This window comes from Abrus precatorius, unplaced genomic scaffold, assembly GCF_003935025.1.
Source record: "Abrus precatorius isolate BTA unplaced genomic scaffold, Abrus_2018 Scaffold2, whole genome shotgun sequence".
Taxonomy (NCBI): Eukaryota; Viridiplantae; Streptophyta; class Magnoliopsida; order Fabales; family Fabaceae; genus Abrus; species Abrus precatorius.
In genome coordinates, this window is record NW_020874362.1 from 163,188 (window position 1) to 181,215 (window position 18,028).

An 18,028-nucleotide genomic window follows, 5' to 3' on the forward strand; every position below is an offset into this window, starting at 1 on the left:
TTTATTTTTACGCTTACTTTTTATTTGCATTTATTTTTCATCAATACCATTAATTTACGTGTCCAGGTCTTAATTCATCAAATCAATGAAACATAATCATATTTGGTTTGAGCACTGGTTCAATGATGCCTTTGATCCATTACTCATATCAACCCAAGCACCTTTGATATTTTTTAAATGCTCAACATGATATCATTTTGACTAAAAGGAATTGTTATTGGAACCAATTAACCTAAATTTCCTTTCTGGTTTTTTTTTTTCACTTAATTTTCTAAACCCTAAACCGAGTAGGATTGAATAAATTATGTAAATATAATATCTCATGTCTGTTTATGAAAAATTGCATTAATTTAATTGATGTATTTTATAAAAAAATAAATTATTCTAAATTATGTTTATTTTATGAATAATCATATAATTTTAATTAATGTTTTGTTATCAATTGTTGATTCTTTTTTAATTTGTATCTTCCATAAATAATTATATCATTTCTATTTATGCTTATTGTGTTCTATAAATAATCACACGATTTTACTTAAATTCTTATTCATGTAAGAGCACATTTTTCAATTCACATATGTATAACTAATTTGTATAAAAATATTACAATTATTGAATCAAACCTGAACAACTTTTTGGTTAAAAGGCAATAAAGCATTTTTTAAATTAAATAAATCAATACAACTCTTTAATTTGAATAAAACAAGGCAAAGTTTTAGATTTTAGAAATGTCTCACAAAACTAACTAACAATAGTATTAAAAATGACCTAAAGAAAAAATATATTTGTATTAAAATAAAAGGTATAGTAACATTTATCTTTTCAAAAGATGAAAACTTCAAAGAAAACGATGAGCAAATAATTTAACATAATTCTTAGAGAAGAAAGTGCAATTTACTTTGACATCTTTTCTTAATCTTATTTCATTTCGTGTCCATTTATATCCTTTTCTTGTATTCCTTTTCTCTCTATCATCTCTCTCTCTCTCTACTTAATCCATCTATAGCTACTGCCAACTTGCCAAAAGGACATGTATAATGAATGTATTTTCCCTTTCCCACATTACATAAATACTTCTTTTGGTGAAAGTGCCTTAACTCTGAATTGCTTCTGGGCTGCTTTCCTCAAACTTTCATGCACAAGGGGAAGCTTCTCATTTCACTCCTAACTTTATCTGCTTTTCTACTTCATTTTCTGGCACCCTTTGTTTTATAGGTTTTCTTCTCACTCTACTTATGTGTGTTAACTGACAAATTTTAGTTCACTTTTCTTACCTTTCTGTTCCATCTCCATGTGCATCACTTTTTCCCTCCCATGATTGAATCATTACTAATTTCCTCACTTTCCAGGAACTGAAAAAAATGGGAGAAAGTGCTTTGCTCTCTGTGTAGAGTTTGGCAGAGAAAGATAACATTTTTGAGTCCTTTATAATGCCAGTTCCACTTGCTCCCTACCCAACACCACCAGCTCCATATACACCACCAGCAGCAAATGGTATCTTGCTTTGTCTGTGCTTCATTTGCTCCTTGATGTCTCTTCTCTATTTGTTCTTCTAGAATTCTCATCTTCATCTCATTGCTTTATGGTGATTGACGGATTGGAGATTTGAATTATTATTTGTCTTCCATCATCTGGACAAAAATCTGATGTCTAATTTTAATACTGATGGGGTGGTGAAAAAGTGTGAGGAACATAAAAGCTTCTGGCCATAAAACTGAGATAATACAAGTTACCAAGTGGAGAGAGAAAAACAGAATTCCAGTTTCCAATTGGCTGAAGGTAGAAATGGTGGATAGGGTGTGAAGATTTTCCACTGAAATTCCTCTGGGCTCTGATTTGTGTGGAATGTGTGGATTTGAGATAACTAGTGATGTACCTTTTCTTTAATATAGTCCAATTTCTCACCTGATTTGGCTTACCATTTGAAAATCGAAATTGAACCTGTCTTCAAGATAGATTGAATGATTGAACCGTTATCATGTGGTAATTTATTTGATATATTATTTCAAAATGTTACTTGATTGGCAGGTGCACAGAGTCAACTTGTCTGTTCTGGGTGTAGAAACCTTCTAGTGTATCCAGTTGGAGCCACCTCTGTGTGCTGTGCTGTTTGCAATGCAGTCACAGCAGTGCCACCTCCTGGTATGGTGCAGTTTCTCTTCACTGGGTCTATAGGTTATTTGAAAGTTCAAATTTCCACTATTTTTTAATTAATTGATCATGAGGCTGCTAAATCACGAGCACTTGTGTTGTGTGTGACAGGCACAGAAATGGCCCAGTTAGTTTGTGGAGGTTGCCATACTTTACTCATGTACATCCGTGGAGCAACAAGTGTGCAATGTTCTTGTTGTCACACAGTCAATCTAGCTTTGGAAGGTATTGAAATTATTAATTAATGGCTTCATGAGCTTTAAAAAAGTTGTGTTTGCGCATGCATGATGGACAGATTTTAAGACGTTTCTTTTGAGAGCTAAATCATTATGGTTGAAGTCCCTATTTTTGTTGGTTAAGCATCAAATGTGTGTTGTGGCAGCAAATCAGGTGGCACATGTCAATTGTGGGAACTGCAGGATGCTACTCATGTACCAATATGGAGCAAGATCCGTGAAATGTGCAGTTTGCAATTTTGTAACATCGGTTGGGGTCAGTGTAATCTCTTGTTCGTTAGTAAATTTCTTTAAACTGTCTTGAGTTCAACCTTATTGTCAAGGATCCCATCAGGTTTGGAAGAGTAGAGATATACAATTTAACTTTTAATTGGTTGCAAATAAGACCAAGTTTTCGTATTTAATACTACCCCTAATGTGCAAAGAGAAGAAATTATACAAACCAAGGAATCTAATCATTTTGTTAGAATTATTTAGTAGACTTCTTGATTTACCCTTAATTTATTGTAGTATTATATTATATCTCTCTTTAACCTTTGAACTACTCAAATAATGTAAATATTTTGTTTTTTATACTTTCAATATTTATACGAGCAAAAGGGTATTAATGAAAAAGTAACAGTTAATATTGTCTTGAACATTTACATGAAGATAAATAGAAACAAATTTCTTCTCTCTCTAGACAGATAAATGAGAACTGGGGTAGTAAATAGAAGGAATGAAAATCAAGAGTATTTGTACAGTTTTAGAAGTGCTTTTATATGGGTGAGCACAAATCATAACTACAGAAATTTTCTTTTAAGCAAGGATTTACTCTGGTGTTACTAAATTATGCAGGCCTCAGCAAGCACCACTGAGCAGAAGTTCAGCACCTAAAACATAATATAGCAAGGTCATTACAGACTCTACAACCTTGGTTTTCTAGTTACATATCCCCCCTAAGGAATAAGGAGTGCATATCAGATTGGAGAGGAAACTCTTTTCACATGTATAGAGTTATTTTTCCCTTGCGTGATTGTATTAAATTAAATATTTTTGTTATAGATTGGGTGTATGAATAACTTTTGATGTTAAGTTTTCTGATTCTGAGTGTTTTGAAAACTCACATCTTTAGATTGGGTGTAAAGGTAAAGTTTATTTTCAACTGTACATAATTTGTATATTAGAAATTATACATGCACAAAAAGAAGTAATTGAAGTAACCCTCACAATCAGAAAATAAGTGGTTGAGAAAGTTTTGGAGTTTAAAGCAATAGATGAGAAAACCTCAACTACTCATTTACTTTCGTGTCTTTCTTCTATATACACACATATATATATGGAGGACCGAACACCATTAATGTCTTTCAGATACTTTCTGCCTTTTTGAATGAGAAAAGGTCCAAGTACGGCCACAAAAGGTAAGCAGACACTGGAAACACTAGATGGATTGATTCAATAAGATAACATCTGGGTCCAAAATTTCAAAATAGATATTTCAGGGTGAAATTGAGGTGAGGATTTTTCAGCAAGGGCAGCATTTTTCTATGGTTTCCCATCGCTGATTTTGACATGCAAGATTCACGGGTACTTTACTTAGATAAACGTTGTTAATCAGTACTCAGATATACATTGGAGACTTTATCAAAATCTGAATATCATCCTTTTTGGGTTTGACTAATAGGTGACAACATTGAATATTTTATGGACACTTTTCATTTATCCTTGTGGTTAGAAATTGAGGCAGTATGCACAGATTTTCATTGAAAACAGAAATTTTTTTTTAAGTTTTGATGTGTGGCAGTACATACCATGTTACAGTTGAAGAATGCAGACAGGACTGAGGCAACACCAACATCATTTGTGAATCCCACATAACTAACACTTTTGGTAGTTTAACACAATTAATGTCCTTTTCAACCTCTACTGTGCCCAAGTTGTGGCTTGCACTTGAAGCACTAGGAGGTTACTAAAATCATAGTGAGTGAATGATGTAGACATCTCTCTCACATTTTGAATCCTGGCCCTTTGATGTTACTCAATGTTCCCCAACAGTCTTGTTTATGTCATTCATACATATGAGCACTCCAGGGCATATTTTGGTTCCAATCATTTTATAAATGTCACGTTCATTTGAAAATTACTCTTTTGTGAGAGTACAAGGCCAGTGTCATTTGAAGTTTAAGATATTTGGCTGTAACTGTCCCTCCAACTTAGAATCTTTAGTGTGTTTGGTTCAATTTATTTTAGAGAAATAATTTATTGTATGTTAGTTTCATGGTTAGAAAAATAGTGATTATTTTCTAAAATTAATATGTTCCAGAACAAGCAGTTTTATTTTTTCCATAGCTTGCTGTTAATAGATTAAGAGCAAGCAATAATATCACAATAAGTGGCTGTGGGTGCTGGGTGTAAAGCATCACGTTATGAATTTAATACGAGAGATTGCTTGTCTTCGTCATTTTGGAGTTGCAAGGATAATATTGTTTATCCATTGAAAGTTTCTCATTTAGCACTTTTCACCCTTGTCTATTTCTTTTGTTCTCTATCAACTGTACACATTCTTGTGTATAAATTATAAGTTTATATTATCTTTAACCAGAAGTTTCAAGATTGAGTGTTAGAAAATGCAATTATATTAAAGGTTTTAAGGAAGGGCTTTATTTTACAATTTATAATGCTTTTATTCAACTTGACCTCCAATGTTACATTGGGTAGAGGGAACAATTAATAGTGGCGAAAAAGCAATATCATAGTCGAGTAAAACGCCTCCAATCTTGATAGTAAAGATTAGTTTCTTCATAACATTGCTTCACCAATACCAACTTGTTTGAGTAGGAACAAAGTCATTTCCTTTACCAAATAGACATCAATATGTCAATTTTGCATGCATGATAACCCTTCTTCACATACAAAGCTTGTGGGACCGTTGGGTCTACCGTTGTACACTTCACCACCTTGTTCCCGAGTGACTCTTAATCGAGCAATGGACCACAATGGTATATTCTTTTGATCCTACATTATCTCATCAGCATTATGCAACCAGGTTAATTGTTTGCATCTTCAGCTGGACCAAAGCAAATAATGATATTTCTATCATGGAGCCCAACTGAATCAATTAAAGATTGCCATTCCAATATTCTTTATTCGTGGGTTTATGTCTATTCCAAAATGACAAAAACCAAGGTATACGTTATCCCGATGCTGCATTATTTCATCTATGTTATTTCTTCTTCAGCTGGTCCATGACCATAGCACATACTTCTTATCATGGAGCCCAATTGAATCAAAAGAAAGATTGTCAGTCCAATCTTTTTTATGTTTCTATCGCTATTTTAAAATGACAAAACAATAAGTAAAATATTGTTCAAAAATTGGATTTTGTTATATTTACAAAAAAAAATAAAAATTATTTACACAAGTTCAAAGGACTGATTATAAAGTAATTAAAAGTATTTTTTAAAATATATTTATTACATATAAATAATAAACACTTTCATTTTTAGTTACTTTTATTATACTTCACAAGTAATCATTGTTTGAAGAAAAAAAAAGATTTAAAAAGTAAAGAAGCATTTAACAAAACTCAGCAAATACGTTTCTAATTTAACTTTTCTTAATGCATGTTAAGTTTATCATTCGAAAAATAATTCTCTCAATTTCTTATAAAATAGTTATACGTATAAATAGATCTATTTTGTCGTATATATCCCAATTTCATTCAAGTTCAAACCTTTTTTTTATTAAATTAATTTTACTCTACTTTAAAATAAATGAATTATTAGTCCTTTCTTGAAAACAAATCTGTACCATTCAGTATTTTGTATTTTTCTTGTATTTTCGAAGAGGATATTATCATATTAATTTGGATTAGCAACGTTGATAGCTACTAAATTATTGTTAAAGGAATCTTAATGCATTATTCAAGACTTGATAATGCAAACATACAATTAACCTCAAAATTTCAAAAGAAATTTCGCTTGGGTTACGGTCCTATTTTTGTAGTGATCCTTTTAGACCTATCGCTTTTTTTCTAACGACAAAATTGAGGCTCTTCAAGCAGCATCACCGCCAACCACCACCCTTTAACGTAAATTCAGTTCAGTTTCAATTTTTCGTACAAAAGTTAAGCTTAAAAGTAGATGTATTCGTGCTAATGCTGCACATCATGAGAATAAAGATCTACAGCACAGTGGGAGATTAAGTGTGGAATTTGATTAGCTGAAAAAAAAAGTTTACAATTATCAATTATATTTATAATTGATTGTACTTCATATCATAGTGATTATTTTTAATTAATAATAATAAATCTATACTTTACCTTCTAAAATGTGCCTCACACTTCAGAAGAGTCGAAGTCAGAAAACAAGGGTTTTAGGAATTTTAGAATAATCAACTTATAATTTGCAAATAATAGCAACTTTTTCAAGTTCAAGCCCTGGAATAAAATTAAGGTAACTATCCATTCCTTTTAAAATAAGGGAAATTTGAAAAAGTTTATTTGGATCTATCAAAGTGACTTGTAGCCTTTTATAATTTATTATCAATTTTTATTTTAATAAACGTTATAGATAAATTTATTATTTTTTTAAACTTATTTTATTGTTAAACACGATTTCTTATTACCCGAATACATCCTAAAATTCTAAAGATTCATAGAACTTTGAAAGATCGCCACTAACCTACTCTTCATTCCTAATGTTGCCAGTTTCTTCTCAAAGCTGCTACTCTTGTCACATAAACCTGCTCCTACCTACAGTGCATCAATAGCGTCATTTGCTAATCTTACGCCGAAAGATCCCGAATTAGCCAACAGTTTTTTTTTTTCTTTCTTGGTAAAATTAGTTGATTGGTCTTTTAATTTAATTTTATTTGGTTCTTTAAATTTTTTTATTTTATTATAATTCTCTAACTTTATTCTTTGTCTTTATTCATGTCAAATGGGTCATTTTTTTTATCAATTACATTAACGTGTTACTGTTCATCTATCTTCTTCATCCTCCTCCTTTTCTTCGTCTTTTACTATCCTCTTTCTCCCTGTTGATGTATCCATGTGTGGTGAAAGAGTGGTTATGTTGTGTGTGTATCGTGCAGTGATTGAGGGTGGAAGGAGAGTGCAAGTGTGGTGTGATGTTGCACAAATGCTTGGACTAATACTAAAAATATGAGAGCACAAGTACAAGATGATGAGAGAAATATTTACGTGTGCTGTTTTTGGAGAGAAGGCAAAGAAAATAGAGGAGGAGAGAGAGGAAAAAAAGGAAGAGGAAAAGAGAGGGAAAAAATAAGGACCGGAAACAGCAAATGAACAGTTCTATTGACAAAAATAGGAAAAAAAAAACGTCAAAAGGAGCAACATAGTTAAAAGAAAAAGATTAATTTAAAATTGAATGATCAAAATAAAACAAACAAATAAAATTGAAGAACTAAACTTAAAAATAAAATTGACTACTTTCTTTTGTTTTTGTTAGATTACGGGAATGCCTTGTTTAACCTATCAACCCCGGTGAATTGACTACTTTTTGGCGAATTTACCTACATTTTCTATGCCATGTCAATAGTTAAATTGGGAAAAAAGACATATAGGGAATTTTCACAATAGTATATATATAGGGAATAAAATAAATAAAGACAATATAGTAGAGACATGAAAAAAAAATGGAAAAAGAGAAAATTCGCATTATATGCTCTAATGATTCTCACATTATCTACACAGCTTATTCGTCAGCCATGGCCAACTCCAAGGCATAGTCATCTCTTTCCTGTAAACAATTTTCGTGTTAAAGTCACATAATCAAAGGCAAAATAAACAATCTCGTTCCAAATAAAATAATAGTTGCAAAGGAACGTACCACTGGTCCTCGGGCAAAATAGCGTCCAAATTGAAGCCAATATACCTGTATGTGCCAAGGATTTATTATATTCACAACCAACATCCAGTAACAAATGATTATAACGACACTGATGACAATTTGGTTTAATCTCGAAAGCACTTTATAAAAGCAAATTTAAAGAACTTATCAACAAGATTATCTAAAGGAGACCCCTGTAAATTGATGACATACAAAATACTAATCCCAAAAATTCTATGGTTATACGATTAATTAGGTCAAGTACTATTGTACTGTGAATACAAGTCCAGGCCTACTACTACAATAACACTACTAAAACTACATAAGGAAACAATCGAGAAATTGCTTCCTCAGTTTGATAACAAATTGATTTTATCACTTCACAATATATTTTAAAGATTATTTAGTTTGAGTTTGGACAAGATAATTTAAAATTTTAAGAAATTTAAATTTTTATTATTTTAAAATATTTTATTTGGATAGAATAATTGAATTTCCTTCATTTCAAATATGATTGTTTGAATAGAGTAATTAAATTACTTACATTCTTTAGAAAAAAAATCACTCACTTTAAATATATCAACCAAACACAGGTATTCTAAAATATCCAAAGATACAGTAAAATATTATGGAATATTTTGTGAATATTCCAATAATATCCCTCAAGGTGAAGTTTACCCATCCATACATAACATAATGATTTTCTCCAAATATCCTCACTTGCTACTCCAAACGACTATAAGGGCACGTACAGTCCTCTCACTAACTTCCTTCTTTCTTCTTACGCTCCACTTCCAGCTTAGCACCTTTAGCAATTCTGTCTTTATTCTTCCTTGTGTAAACCCTCCACACCTTGGGCCCATGGCACAACTGTTGAGCCCATTCTTCCCCTTGACCTTGTGACCCATTTCAGATCCTATTATTGGCCCTGTCTTAATCTACAGCCTTGTCCTCAAGGCTGAAATTTGAAAATTGGCTCTTAATTGTTAGTTCATCCTCCCATGTAGTTTCATCAATTTATTTTCCTTTCCCCTGAATGAGTAGTTGAATCATGTTTTCTCCACCTATAACTACTGCTCGAGTAGCTAAAACAGCAACTGGTTCCAACATGTCAAAGTATTCTCCATCTAGCCTCGGAGGCAATTCTTGCTCAGCCTTATAATTGCCAATGGCCTTCTTTAACAGTGACACATGAAAGACTGGATATACTTATGATGTGTCGGTTGCAACTTGTAAGCAACTACTCCTACACGTTCTAGAACTTCAAAAGTGCCATAATAACAGGCTGCCAACTTGGTGTTGAAGTAACAAAATTCTGCCTGTGGGGGTCTAATTTCTAAAACACTCAATTCTCCTATCTCAAAACTTCTCTCTTTCCTCTTTTGATCAGCCTAATTTTTCATCCTTCCTTGGTCCCTATGAAGATGAAACTTCAACTGTCCGAGGGCTTCATTACGATCAATCAATTCAAGTTGCACACATTCAACTCTGGTTTCACCTAGAGGGAAACAGATGAGCATGGGAAGTTGCCTTCCATACACAAACTTGAAACGGAGTAACCGCGGTCGTTTCGTGAAAGGTAATATTGTACCAATATTCAGTCCAATGCAGCTATTGTACCCAATTTTTGGGTTGATCTGCAATAAAGCAATGGAGATAAGTTTATAAACATTGATTTACCACCTCAGCTTGACCATCCGGATGATAAGATAAACTCATTTTCAGTTGTATTCCCCATAGCTTGAGAAGTTCTTTCCAAAAGTTATTGATAAAAACAGGGTCACGATCACTCACAATTGCTTAGGAAATCCCATGCAACCTTACCACTTCTTTTGCAAGGATTTCTGTCACCAACCTTGTTGTGTAAGGATGTTTAAGGGGAATAAATGAGCATACTTGGACAATCTATCCACTACCACAAAAGTAGCATCAAACCCCTTTGATTTGTGTATCCCAGTCCCACTGATAAAATCCATTGATACCTCATCCCATACTCTAGAATGTTTAATGGTTGTAGCAGCCCAGTGCAGTAGCCATATATTTTTGCCATTGACAGATGTCATACCCCCTAACATATTCCTGGATTACTTTATTCATGCCAAACCAATAGAGATTAGCTACCAACCTTCTATAGGTCTTGTAGAAACCTGAATGTCTCCCTTGAGGAGTAGCATGGAAATCCTAAAATAGTTTAGGAATCCACTCTGACTGAGCAGAAATCAACAATTTACCTTTATCGAACAAAACTCCATCTTTATAGGTAAACCTAGGTTTTGCATTGCTGAAATAATATTTATTAAAGCATCATCCTTCTGAACTTCTTCAACTAATTGTTTTCCATCAACTCACATAGGATACGATATCAAGAAACATAACTCTCCCTGCTCATACCTTCTAGAGAGTGCATCAATGACTTTATTTGCAAGGTATGGTTTGTAAACATTGTTAAATTGATAACCAAGTAACTTAGCTACCCAATTCTGTTGATTCATAGTAGAAATCCTTTGCTGCAGTAGTTGGCGCAAGCTCTTACGATTAGTATACACCGTGAAATGTCTTCCTAAAAGATAGCAATGGCCATCAATTCTTTTGTATATGCGAATTTAGAAAGGTTCCCCTCACTTATAGCTTTGCTTAAACAACTACCGGCCTGTCATTCTGCATTAAAATTGCGCCTATCCCATGACCTGAAGCATCACACTTAATAATGAAGGGTTGAGAAAATTCTGGAAGAGCTAGGACAGGTGCTGAATTTAATTTTTCTTTCAATAATTCAAAAACCTTTTTGTGCCTTGGGATTCAATTTAAACCCTTCTTCCTTTGTGAGATCAGTTAACAAGTGTGCTATTTTGCCATAGTCTTGAACAAATTTTCTGCAATAGCCTATAAGACCTAAAAATTTCCTTACTCCTTGGGTTCTGGCCATTGAGCCAGACCCTCAATTTTATTAGGATCCATCACCACTCTTTCTTTTGAGACTACTTGTCCAAGATATTCAACAGATGATTGAGCAAAATAGCATTGTTTTTCTGTTTGTCACCAACTTCTTCTGCAAATACCTCAGTCAAACGCTTCAAGTGTGTGTTTCAATCTGGACTATACACCAAAATATCATAAAATAACACCCACACAAACTGCCTCATCATGGTTTTGAAAAATTCTTTCATTAGAGCTTGAAAGGTTTAAGGTGCATTCATCAATCCAAGTGCATAACCATATACTCATAATGCCCTTCATGAGTTTTCTACCACTCTTGTAACATAAATCATTCTGCTTGCAGTCCAAAAGTTTCTGATAAAACAAATGTCTGACGCCCTTGTCCCTTTGGCTTGAGCAAAATTTGTTAATCATTGCATCCAGTTTCAACATTGATCATCCCAACCTCCCTATATTACCTTCCTTGTTGTTGCGACCCATTACCCAATCTGATCCAGCATCTCAGCCCACCTGATTTGGATTGCTTAAGATGTTTGGGCTGGAGCGAGTCAAAGAACCTGAACCAAATCCTGTCTTATATCTCACATTCCTTGCTCCCACTAGATTATGGCTCCGCTTCAGTAACTTGCTCACTACCCTATCAAACTCATCAACTTTGAATGAGTTATAAGGACCCAACGTTTGTAAACTCCTCACCCTTCCTTGGATTTCCTCCTTCAACCCATGGATAAAATACCCAAAATATTGTTCTATCAGGTGATTTTGGTACTTGAGCAATCAAGCACTCAAACTCTTGAATGCATCCATCAACTCCTCTTGTCAAAGCACTGAGAGTTGCTCAAAAGCATCCCCATCTCCAATTTCTCCATATCTTCTCTTGAGCAATTCTTGTTTAAGTTGCTCCCAAGTCAAGTCAGCATTATCCATCAGCAAAGCATTAAAGCAATGGATTGTAGATCCTTCCATACATAGGTGAGCCAAATTCATCCGAACCTCAGGGTTCATCTCCATCACTTGGAAATAAATTTCTGCCCGAAAAATTCATCCAGCAGGGTCATTGCCATCAAACATGGGCAACTCCACTTTCTTAACTGATTGACAAAATTCATCTAATGATTCTCCTTGCAGTCTCTTCCATCAAGAGGAAAATGACGATTTCTCCTCCCGTTCATCCTCCTCCTTTTCCAGTTCTCCATTTTTTTCATTACTTCTTCCTTTCCCCTCCTCCTTTTCAAAATGATTCACCTACAAGCTCTTGGTGAGCATCGCAATCAATTGCTCCTGGTTTGCGTCAACTTTGCTCTGCAATGCAGCGATAGATGATTAACTACTTCATTTTCTAGAGCTGCTACAATGGCTTCCATCTTCTTTGGGGGCATTCAAACTCTCCTACTTCACTGACCTCGGTCCTTGTATTTGGCAGGTCGGACCATTTTGATACAAATCAATTCCAAGAATAAAAAAGGAAACATCAAAATGAAAAGAAAAAGTCTGTGTATTATTGAAATATTAAGGAAAGCCAGTAGCAAGAACTACTGCCCAGAGCCAAGCTCCTACAGAGAGCTATTGCTCTCCATCCATACATAACAGAATGATTTTCTCCAGATATCTTTCTTCTTGCTACTCCAAACAACTATAAGGGCACGTACACTCCACTCACTAACTAACTTCTCTCTTTTAACTCTCTCTCACTTCCAGCTCAGCACCTTTAGCGATTCTTCCTTTACTCTTCCTTGTGTAAACCCTTCACACCTTGGGCCCATGGTGCAACTGTTGAGCCTTCTTCCCCTTGACCTTGTGACCCATTTCAGATTCTATCAATAACACAGGCTAGTATTACAAATTGGACATAGATCCTCATTCTCACTCTCCCCTTCAATGCTATAGCCAACATTGGAAAACTAATACCGTACAAGCAAAGAACTTCAGCAAAGATACTGATTTAACATGAGCTTACTAAGAAAAAAGCTAAAAGCTCACTAGAAAGTGAAGCATAGTGAACCAATAGCATGGAGAAGGAACCAAGAACAATGGAAAAAGCCTTGATTGTCATAATTGGTGCACAAACAACAGTAGGAAAGAATCAGAGATCTAGACATCTCTACAGTGGATTCCAGATTTTAGGGAAGTCAACAAGGAAATAACAAAAAAACTAGGTCACAAAGGATGATACTACATTGACACCATGATACAATTATAGTATCTAGGATAATATAGTCACAAAATTAGATTGATATGGTGTATTATGGTGTGATACAAAATACTAAGTCAAAGGCCTTTTCATACTAATAATTAAGTGGAGTAACAGTGAGTACAAGCTCGCATTGATACAATAGCACTACTAACAATAATTAAATAAGGAAATAAGACAGGAAATATAATGAAACCCGGAAATAACTACTAACATTGCTTACTCAATTAGATGACTAATTGATTCCACGATATATTCTAAAGATCATGTAAACAATATTCTAAAATATTGAAAGGTAAAATAAAGACATTATGGGATATCTTGTAGATAGTCTACCAATATAAAAAAATCACCTTAGAGTATGTTTAGGAGATAGTTTTTGGACGGGAGGAGAAGGAAGGACAAATTTTTTTATTTTAAATAAATATATTTAAAATTGATATATTTTTCAAAATAAAAGATAAAAATTGATATATAAACATAATGTATTAATCATGCATTTATCATCATAAATGATATAATTTTCTTAATTTAAAATTAAAAAATATGTCTTCTCCTCACCTCCAAAACTCTTTTCCCAACAACTCCTCAGAGTTGATCTAGTTGGCATCTATTCAAGCAGTTATAATAAAAAGTGTCAATCTATCATTGTAGTCTTGCTCATTACCTCATCTTCATCTTGAGTTTCTACTTCAACATCAGAGGATGGGAAGCCCACACAAAGTAGTGCATAACCCTGAATTGCAATAAAAAAATTTACATACTTGTCCAGCTCAGCAATAAAAAACAATGGAATTTTTCACAATGATGATGATGATTATAATAATTGTTATTATTATTACAATATTTTCCCCACAGTTGCTAACTATTGTTTGCAGAACAGGAACATTTATTGCAAATGGCATCAAACTAACTGCAAGCTGAAAAAACATCTTTGTTCTGTTGTATGTATATAATCTAGTTTATTCATTTGTCCAAAGGCACTGAAATAGAAACACTGACCCAGAAAACAAAATGTAATCTATCGATACAAACAATTGCAGCAGGAATATACTTAGAAAGAGGAGTCAAGTAGCTGTACTTCTTACTTAATCCCTCATTTCATTTTAAATAAGTAAATCCTTTTCAATTGTCATTTTTCTTTTCATTACAAGAATGAACGAAAAAAGTCATACTTCTAATTTTTGGCTTTTCTATAAATTTCAGTGCAAAGGAACATTGGAAAAGGATAAACAGCAGAATACAAATATTTTTGTCTGCATTAATGTAAAGGAAACAACATCAATGCAATGGCCTGTATCTATATGTACAGTAGTTCATTGTTGTTATATTTGATTTTTAATTTAGGGAATCATAATCTCGAGCAATGAAAATAATTAAAGGAAGAAAATAAGTGTTGAATCAGTGCATTGGCACTATGACAGAAAGACAAAACTTTCAATATCCTCCTATTTGCTACCGTAAAATTATAGACAGGATAGACTTCATTTCATACTAATGTGTTTGGAGCCGGTACATGGCATGTAAAATCTTGAACGCTTCATATAGTTCTATACCACCAATTCCTCCTCCTCTCCTCTGCTCTATAGTAACATGCACAAACTAAATTGCTTTATCAAGATTACTGCTAAATATCCTCTTTTACTCTTAAAACTCAAAATAAAAATAGAAAAATAAATTTTGGTTACTTTATACCGTAAGAAAATTGTGCATTAGTACTTAACAAGTCAAAATTTCCAATTCAAGCATAGAATTTAAAAATTCATAAACATAAAATAAAGATAGTTATACAAACCTTCTCTTTCAATTCAGCAGATATCCCAAGTGCCTCTGGCTGTCTAATCTGTCCATTCTTTATACGTACAGCACAGCTAGTACAACAACCTGCAATGTAAGGTTTCAAATAAGTAAACAGTATCAGGAGGCTGGCAATAGCAACACAGACCCAACAGATTTCAACCACGATGATAATAGCAGCAGCAGAAAGAACAAGTATCAACAATGCATTGCCTGATACACAAAGACAAACTTTACTGTATTAAACAATTGCCATATTTTCTTTGCTACCGATAAGTGGGAAAAAAAACTTCATACTAGTTTAAAGTAATCACCTTTTTATCGGTAAGAAATGGAATCTATCATAGAAAAAGGCCATTAGTAATAATATAGATGAGAAAACCAAATATGATAGGTTCATAAAATTCTTCTAATGACTTCAAAAACCTTATGAGGGATCAACATGTGTTAATGGATCTTGGAGTATCTAAATGGAACCAGTGAAAATGGGAGAGTATATTATCTCCAAAGGGTATGGTAAAAATGTGAAATTTGGCTCATAACATCCCTATTTGATAGTCATATGGCAATCTGTCAGAGTTTAAAAATAATCAACATGAGGGAACCCCATAAAAAATAAGTATCTACTATCCCAATTCTATCTAGTGGATAAATGGTGAAATCTAACACTAACATAACATAGTAATGAATGTGTGTGCAAGTGTGAATTTGCTTCAGTAAGAAAATAATCGAAAATTATAAATAAATAGGATAACAGCAAGTACCATGCCTGCAAGCGAATGGAAGGGTAATATTCTGGGACTCAGCAGTATGCAATATATACTGGTCCTGCATTTTGTAAATAACAGTCACATTCACATATAAATTTTCAAAATACTTTTTTTTAGTAAAAAACAATAATAAGGACCATTAATTTCTTTTCCTTTTGAATCACAGTAACATGCAATAGTAAGTAAAATGAAGAAAAGGGTATAAGATAAAGTGCTAATAGCATGCAGTTGCAACAGGAAAGGGAACAGAAAAGGGTTATCACAATTCACATCGATGAAAATCGTGGGAAGGGAAGGGAAGGATAATACCTCGGGTACGAGGAACTCGTGAACGACACCTCGTTGTCTGTCGTGGACCGTGACCTTGTGGGTTGGAACATTAACAGACGGAGACTGGTAACCAGTTCCCCCCGTCCGAACCACAGGCGTTTGGAGCTCCGCCGTCGCAGAAGTCGTTTTGCGGCGGCTATTGGAAGGGAAAGATTGCTTCTTGAGTGGAATGCAGCATGTACCTGGAATTCGAAGAAGGGGAAGTGCCATCTTCTTTAAGCGCTGACACAACACACAGACAAAGTGACGGGATAACGAGAACGAGGTAAGGAACTATACTCGCGCTCTCCACCAACCGTTAGATTCTCTTCCAACCACTTCTAACACGTGTACGGCCATAAAAACTCGCACAAGGACATTCGTTAACAATTTTTAAAAAATATACGTGATAAAAAAATACAAATTAATAAAAATAACAAGCCTTATCTAAAAATACTCTAGAAATATAATTTAAAAGACTTGCTCTGCAGACTGCAAATAGTAATATTTTTTTGGAAAAAATTATTTAAAATTTAAAGGTGATACGGTAACGGATAAGTTCACAATGGTTATGCGATACGTGGCGGGTAGTGGTGGGAATAGGGGTGCATGTTGAACAAGTGGTGCGGTGCCATGCGGCTGGAGCCCTTAGGGGTTTGTTTTCCTTTCCCTTATAAATCGACAATCACTGTTGAATCTATGTCCAATTTGTATGAACGTTCGTTGATAGAGAGACAAACAGAGAAATGCAATCCTCAAAAGAGAAGCTGAGAAACGTGGCCGCCGCTGCCAAGGAGCACGTTGACATTTATAAAGCCAAAATAGATGAAAAGGTCTGATTTTCATCACCTTTTCTATTTCTATGCAATATACGTAGTGCTATTAAAATCATTTTATCTTCTCACCTATGGTATCTAAATGATTGCAATGAATGTTTGGTAATTGGCAGGCAGAGAAAGCAACGGCAAGAACAGAGGAGGAGAAAGCGATAGCCCATGAGCGTGCAAAGGCAAAGGAAGCTAAAGCAAAGATGGAGCTGCATGAAGCTAAAGCCAGGCATGCAGCGGAGAAGCTAAGCACGAAGCAATCACATTATCATGGTCTCCAGGAGCACGTCGCTCTCCCAGCTGGAGCTCAACAGCCACCCTTGGTAGGAACCCAGACTCAGTACCAGCAAGGGCGCCACCCAGTCGGTGCAGTTCCCACGCCCAGAGCCACTTTTCCATCTAATCCATTAGGAGGAAACCCTCCCACCATCAACAAGCATATATAATAGATCTCTGTTTCACCATAGCTTTATCCTTCCCCCCCCTCCCCCTCCTTTTTTGGGCATCTGGGAGTTTCTCTGGTAGACACGAAATTACAAGGGGTCTGTTATTAATGAGTCCGTCGATGTATTTGAGAATGGCTTGCATCTTTTGCTTTCTGCAATTACATTTCTATCTACAAAAAGGTGTGCAAGATAGCGATAGATAGAAATTTAAGAGAGAAAAGTGTGTGGTTTAGTGTGCATTGTATAAAATAGTCGTATTAATAATATAATTTTTCTATCAATGTTCCCATCTGGTATTAGTTCAATGATCTTCAGATTTGCAGATGGTATGGGGGAGGTGCTATCATCCATTTCTCTACATATGTATAGGGAAGACCAACTAGCAAAGAACAGACTATCCAATTACTAATTAGTTAGCAGAATCATAAGGAATCATCAGTAAAGCCTCGTTTGGTTACAGGGCCCTACCAAATATCCACAACTAACCACAATTTAAGATTAATGAGAGGAAGATAAATGCTACCAAAATTCTC

The 18,028-nt window shown here is 34.3% G+C and overlaps 3 protein-coding genes across 6 annotated transcripts; 2 read left to right on the forward strand and 1 right to left on the reverse strand.

The window, feature by feature from the left end:
* The first annotated feature begins 993 nt into the window (after positions 1-993).
* On the forward strand, positions 994-3,531 carry LOC113857389 (protein LOL1-like). 4 transcript variants are annotated; one of them, XM_027489214.1, is made up of 6 exons: positions 1,052-1,215; positions 1,350-1,494; positions 2,029-2,142; positions 2,263-2,376; positions 2,534-2,643; positions 3,225-3,531. In XM_027489214.1, exons 2-6 carry the CDS (start codon positions 1,431-1,433, stop codon positions 3,261-3,263), a joined length of 441 nt encoding a protein of 146 aa, XP_027345015.1. In that variant the 5' UTR covers positions 1,052-1,215; positions 1,350-1,430; the 3' UTR covers positions 3,264-3,531. The 4 variants fall into 4 exon arrangements, with proteins under 4 accessions (XP_027345017.1, XP_027345015.1, XP_027345014.1 ...); XM_027489216.1 differs by lacking the exons at positions 1,052-1,215; positions 1,350-1,494 and adding an exon at positions 994-1,043; XM_027489213.1 differs by having other exon boundaries at positions 1,052-1,494.
* Positions 3,532-7,867: 4,336 nt separating this feature from the next.
* LOC113857388 (ferredoxin C 2, chloroplastic) lies at positions 7,868-16,488 on the reverse strand. Its single transcript, XM_027489212.1, has 6 exons — positions 16,223-16,488; positions 15,908-15,971; positions 15,142-15,230; positions 14,014-14,082; positions 8,219-8,263; positions 7,868-8,128 (listed from the first exon to the last, which is right to left on the reverse strand). The coding sequence occupies exons 1-6, from the start codon at positions 16,451-16,453 to the stop codon at positions 8,084-8,086; spliced, it is 543 nt and encodes a 180-aa protein (XP_027345013.1). The 5' UTR covers positions 16,454-16,488; the 3' UTR covers positions 7,868-8,083.
* Positions 16,489-16,838: 350 nt separating this feature from the next.
* LOC113857391 (late embryogenesis abundant protein 18) lies at positions 16,839-17,495 on the forward strand. Its single transcript, XM_027489217.1, has 2 exons — positions 16,839-17,055; positions 17,172-17,495. The coding sequence occupies exons 1-2, from the start codon at positions 16,969-16,971 to the stop codon at positions 17,493-17,495; spliced, it is 411 nt and encodes a 136-aa protein (XP_027345018.1). The 5' UTR covers positions 16,839-16,968.
* The last annotated feature ends 533 nt before the right edge of the window (positions 17,496-18,028 follow it).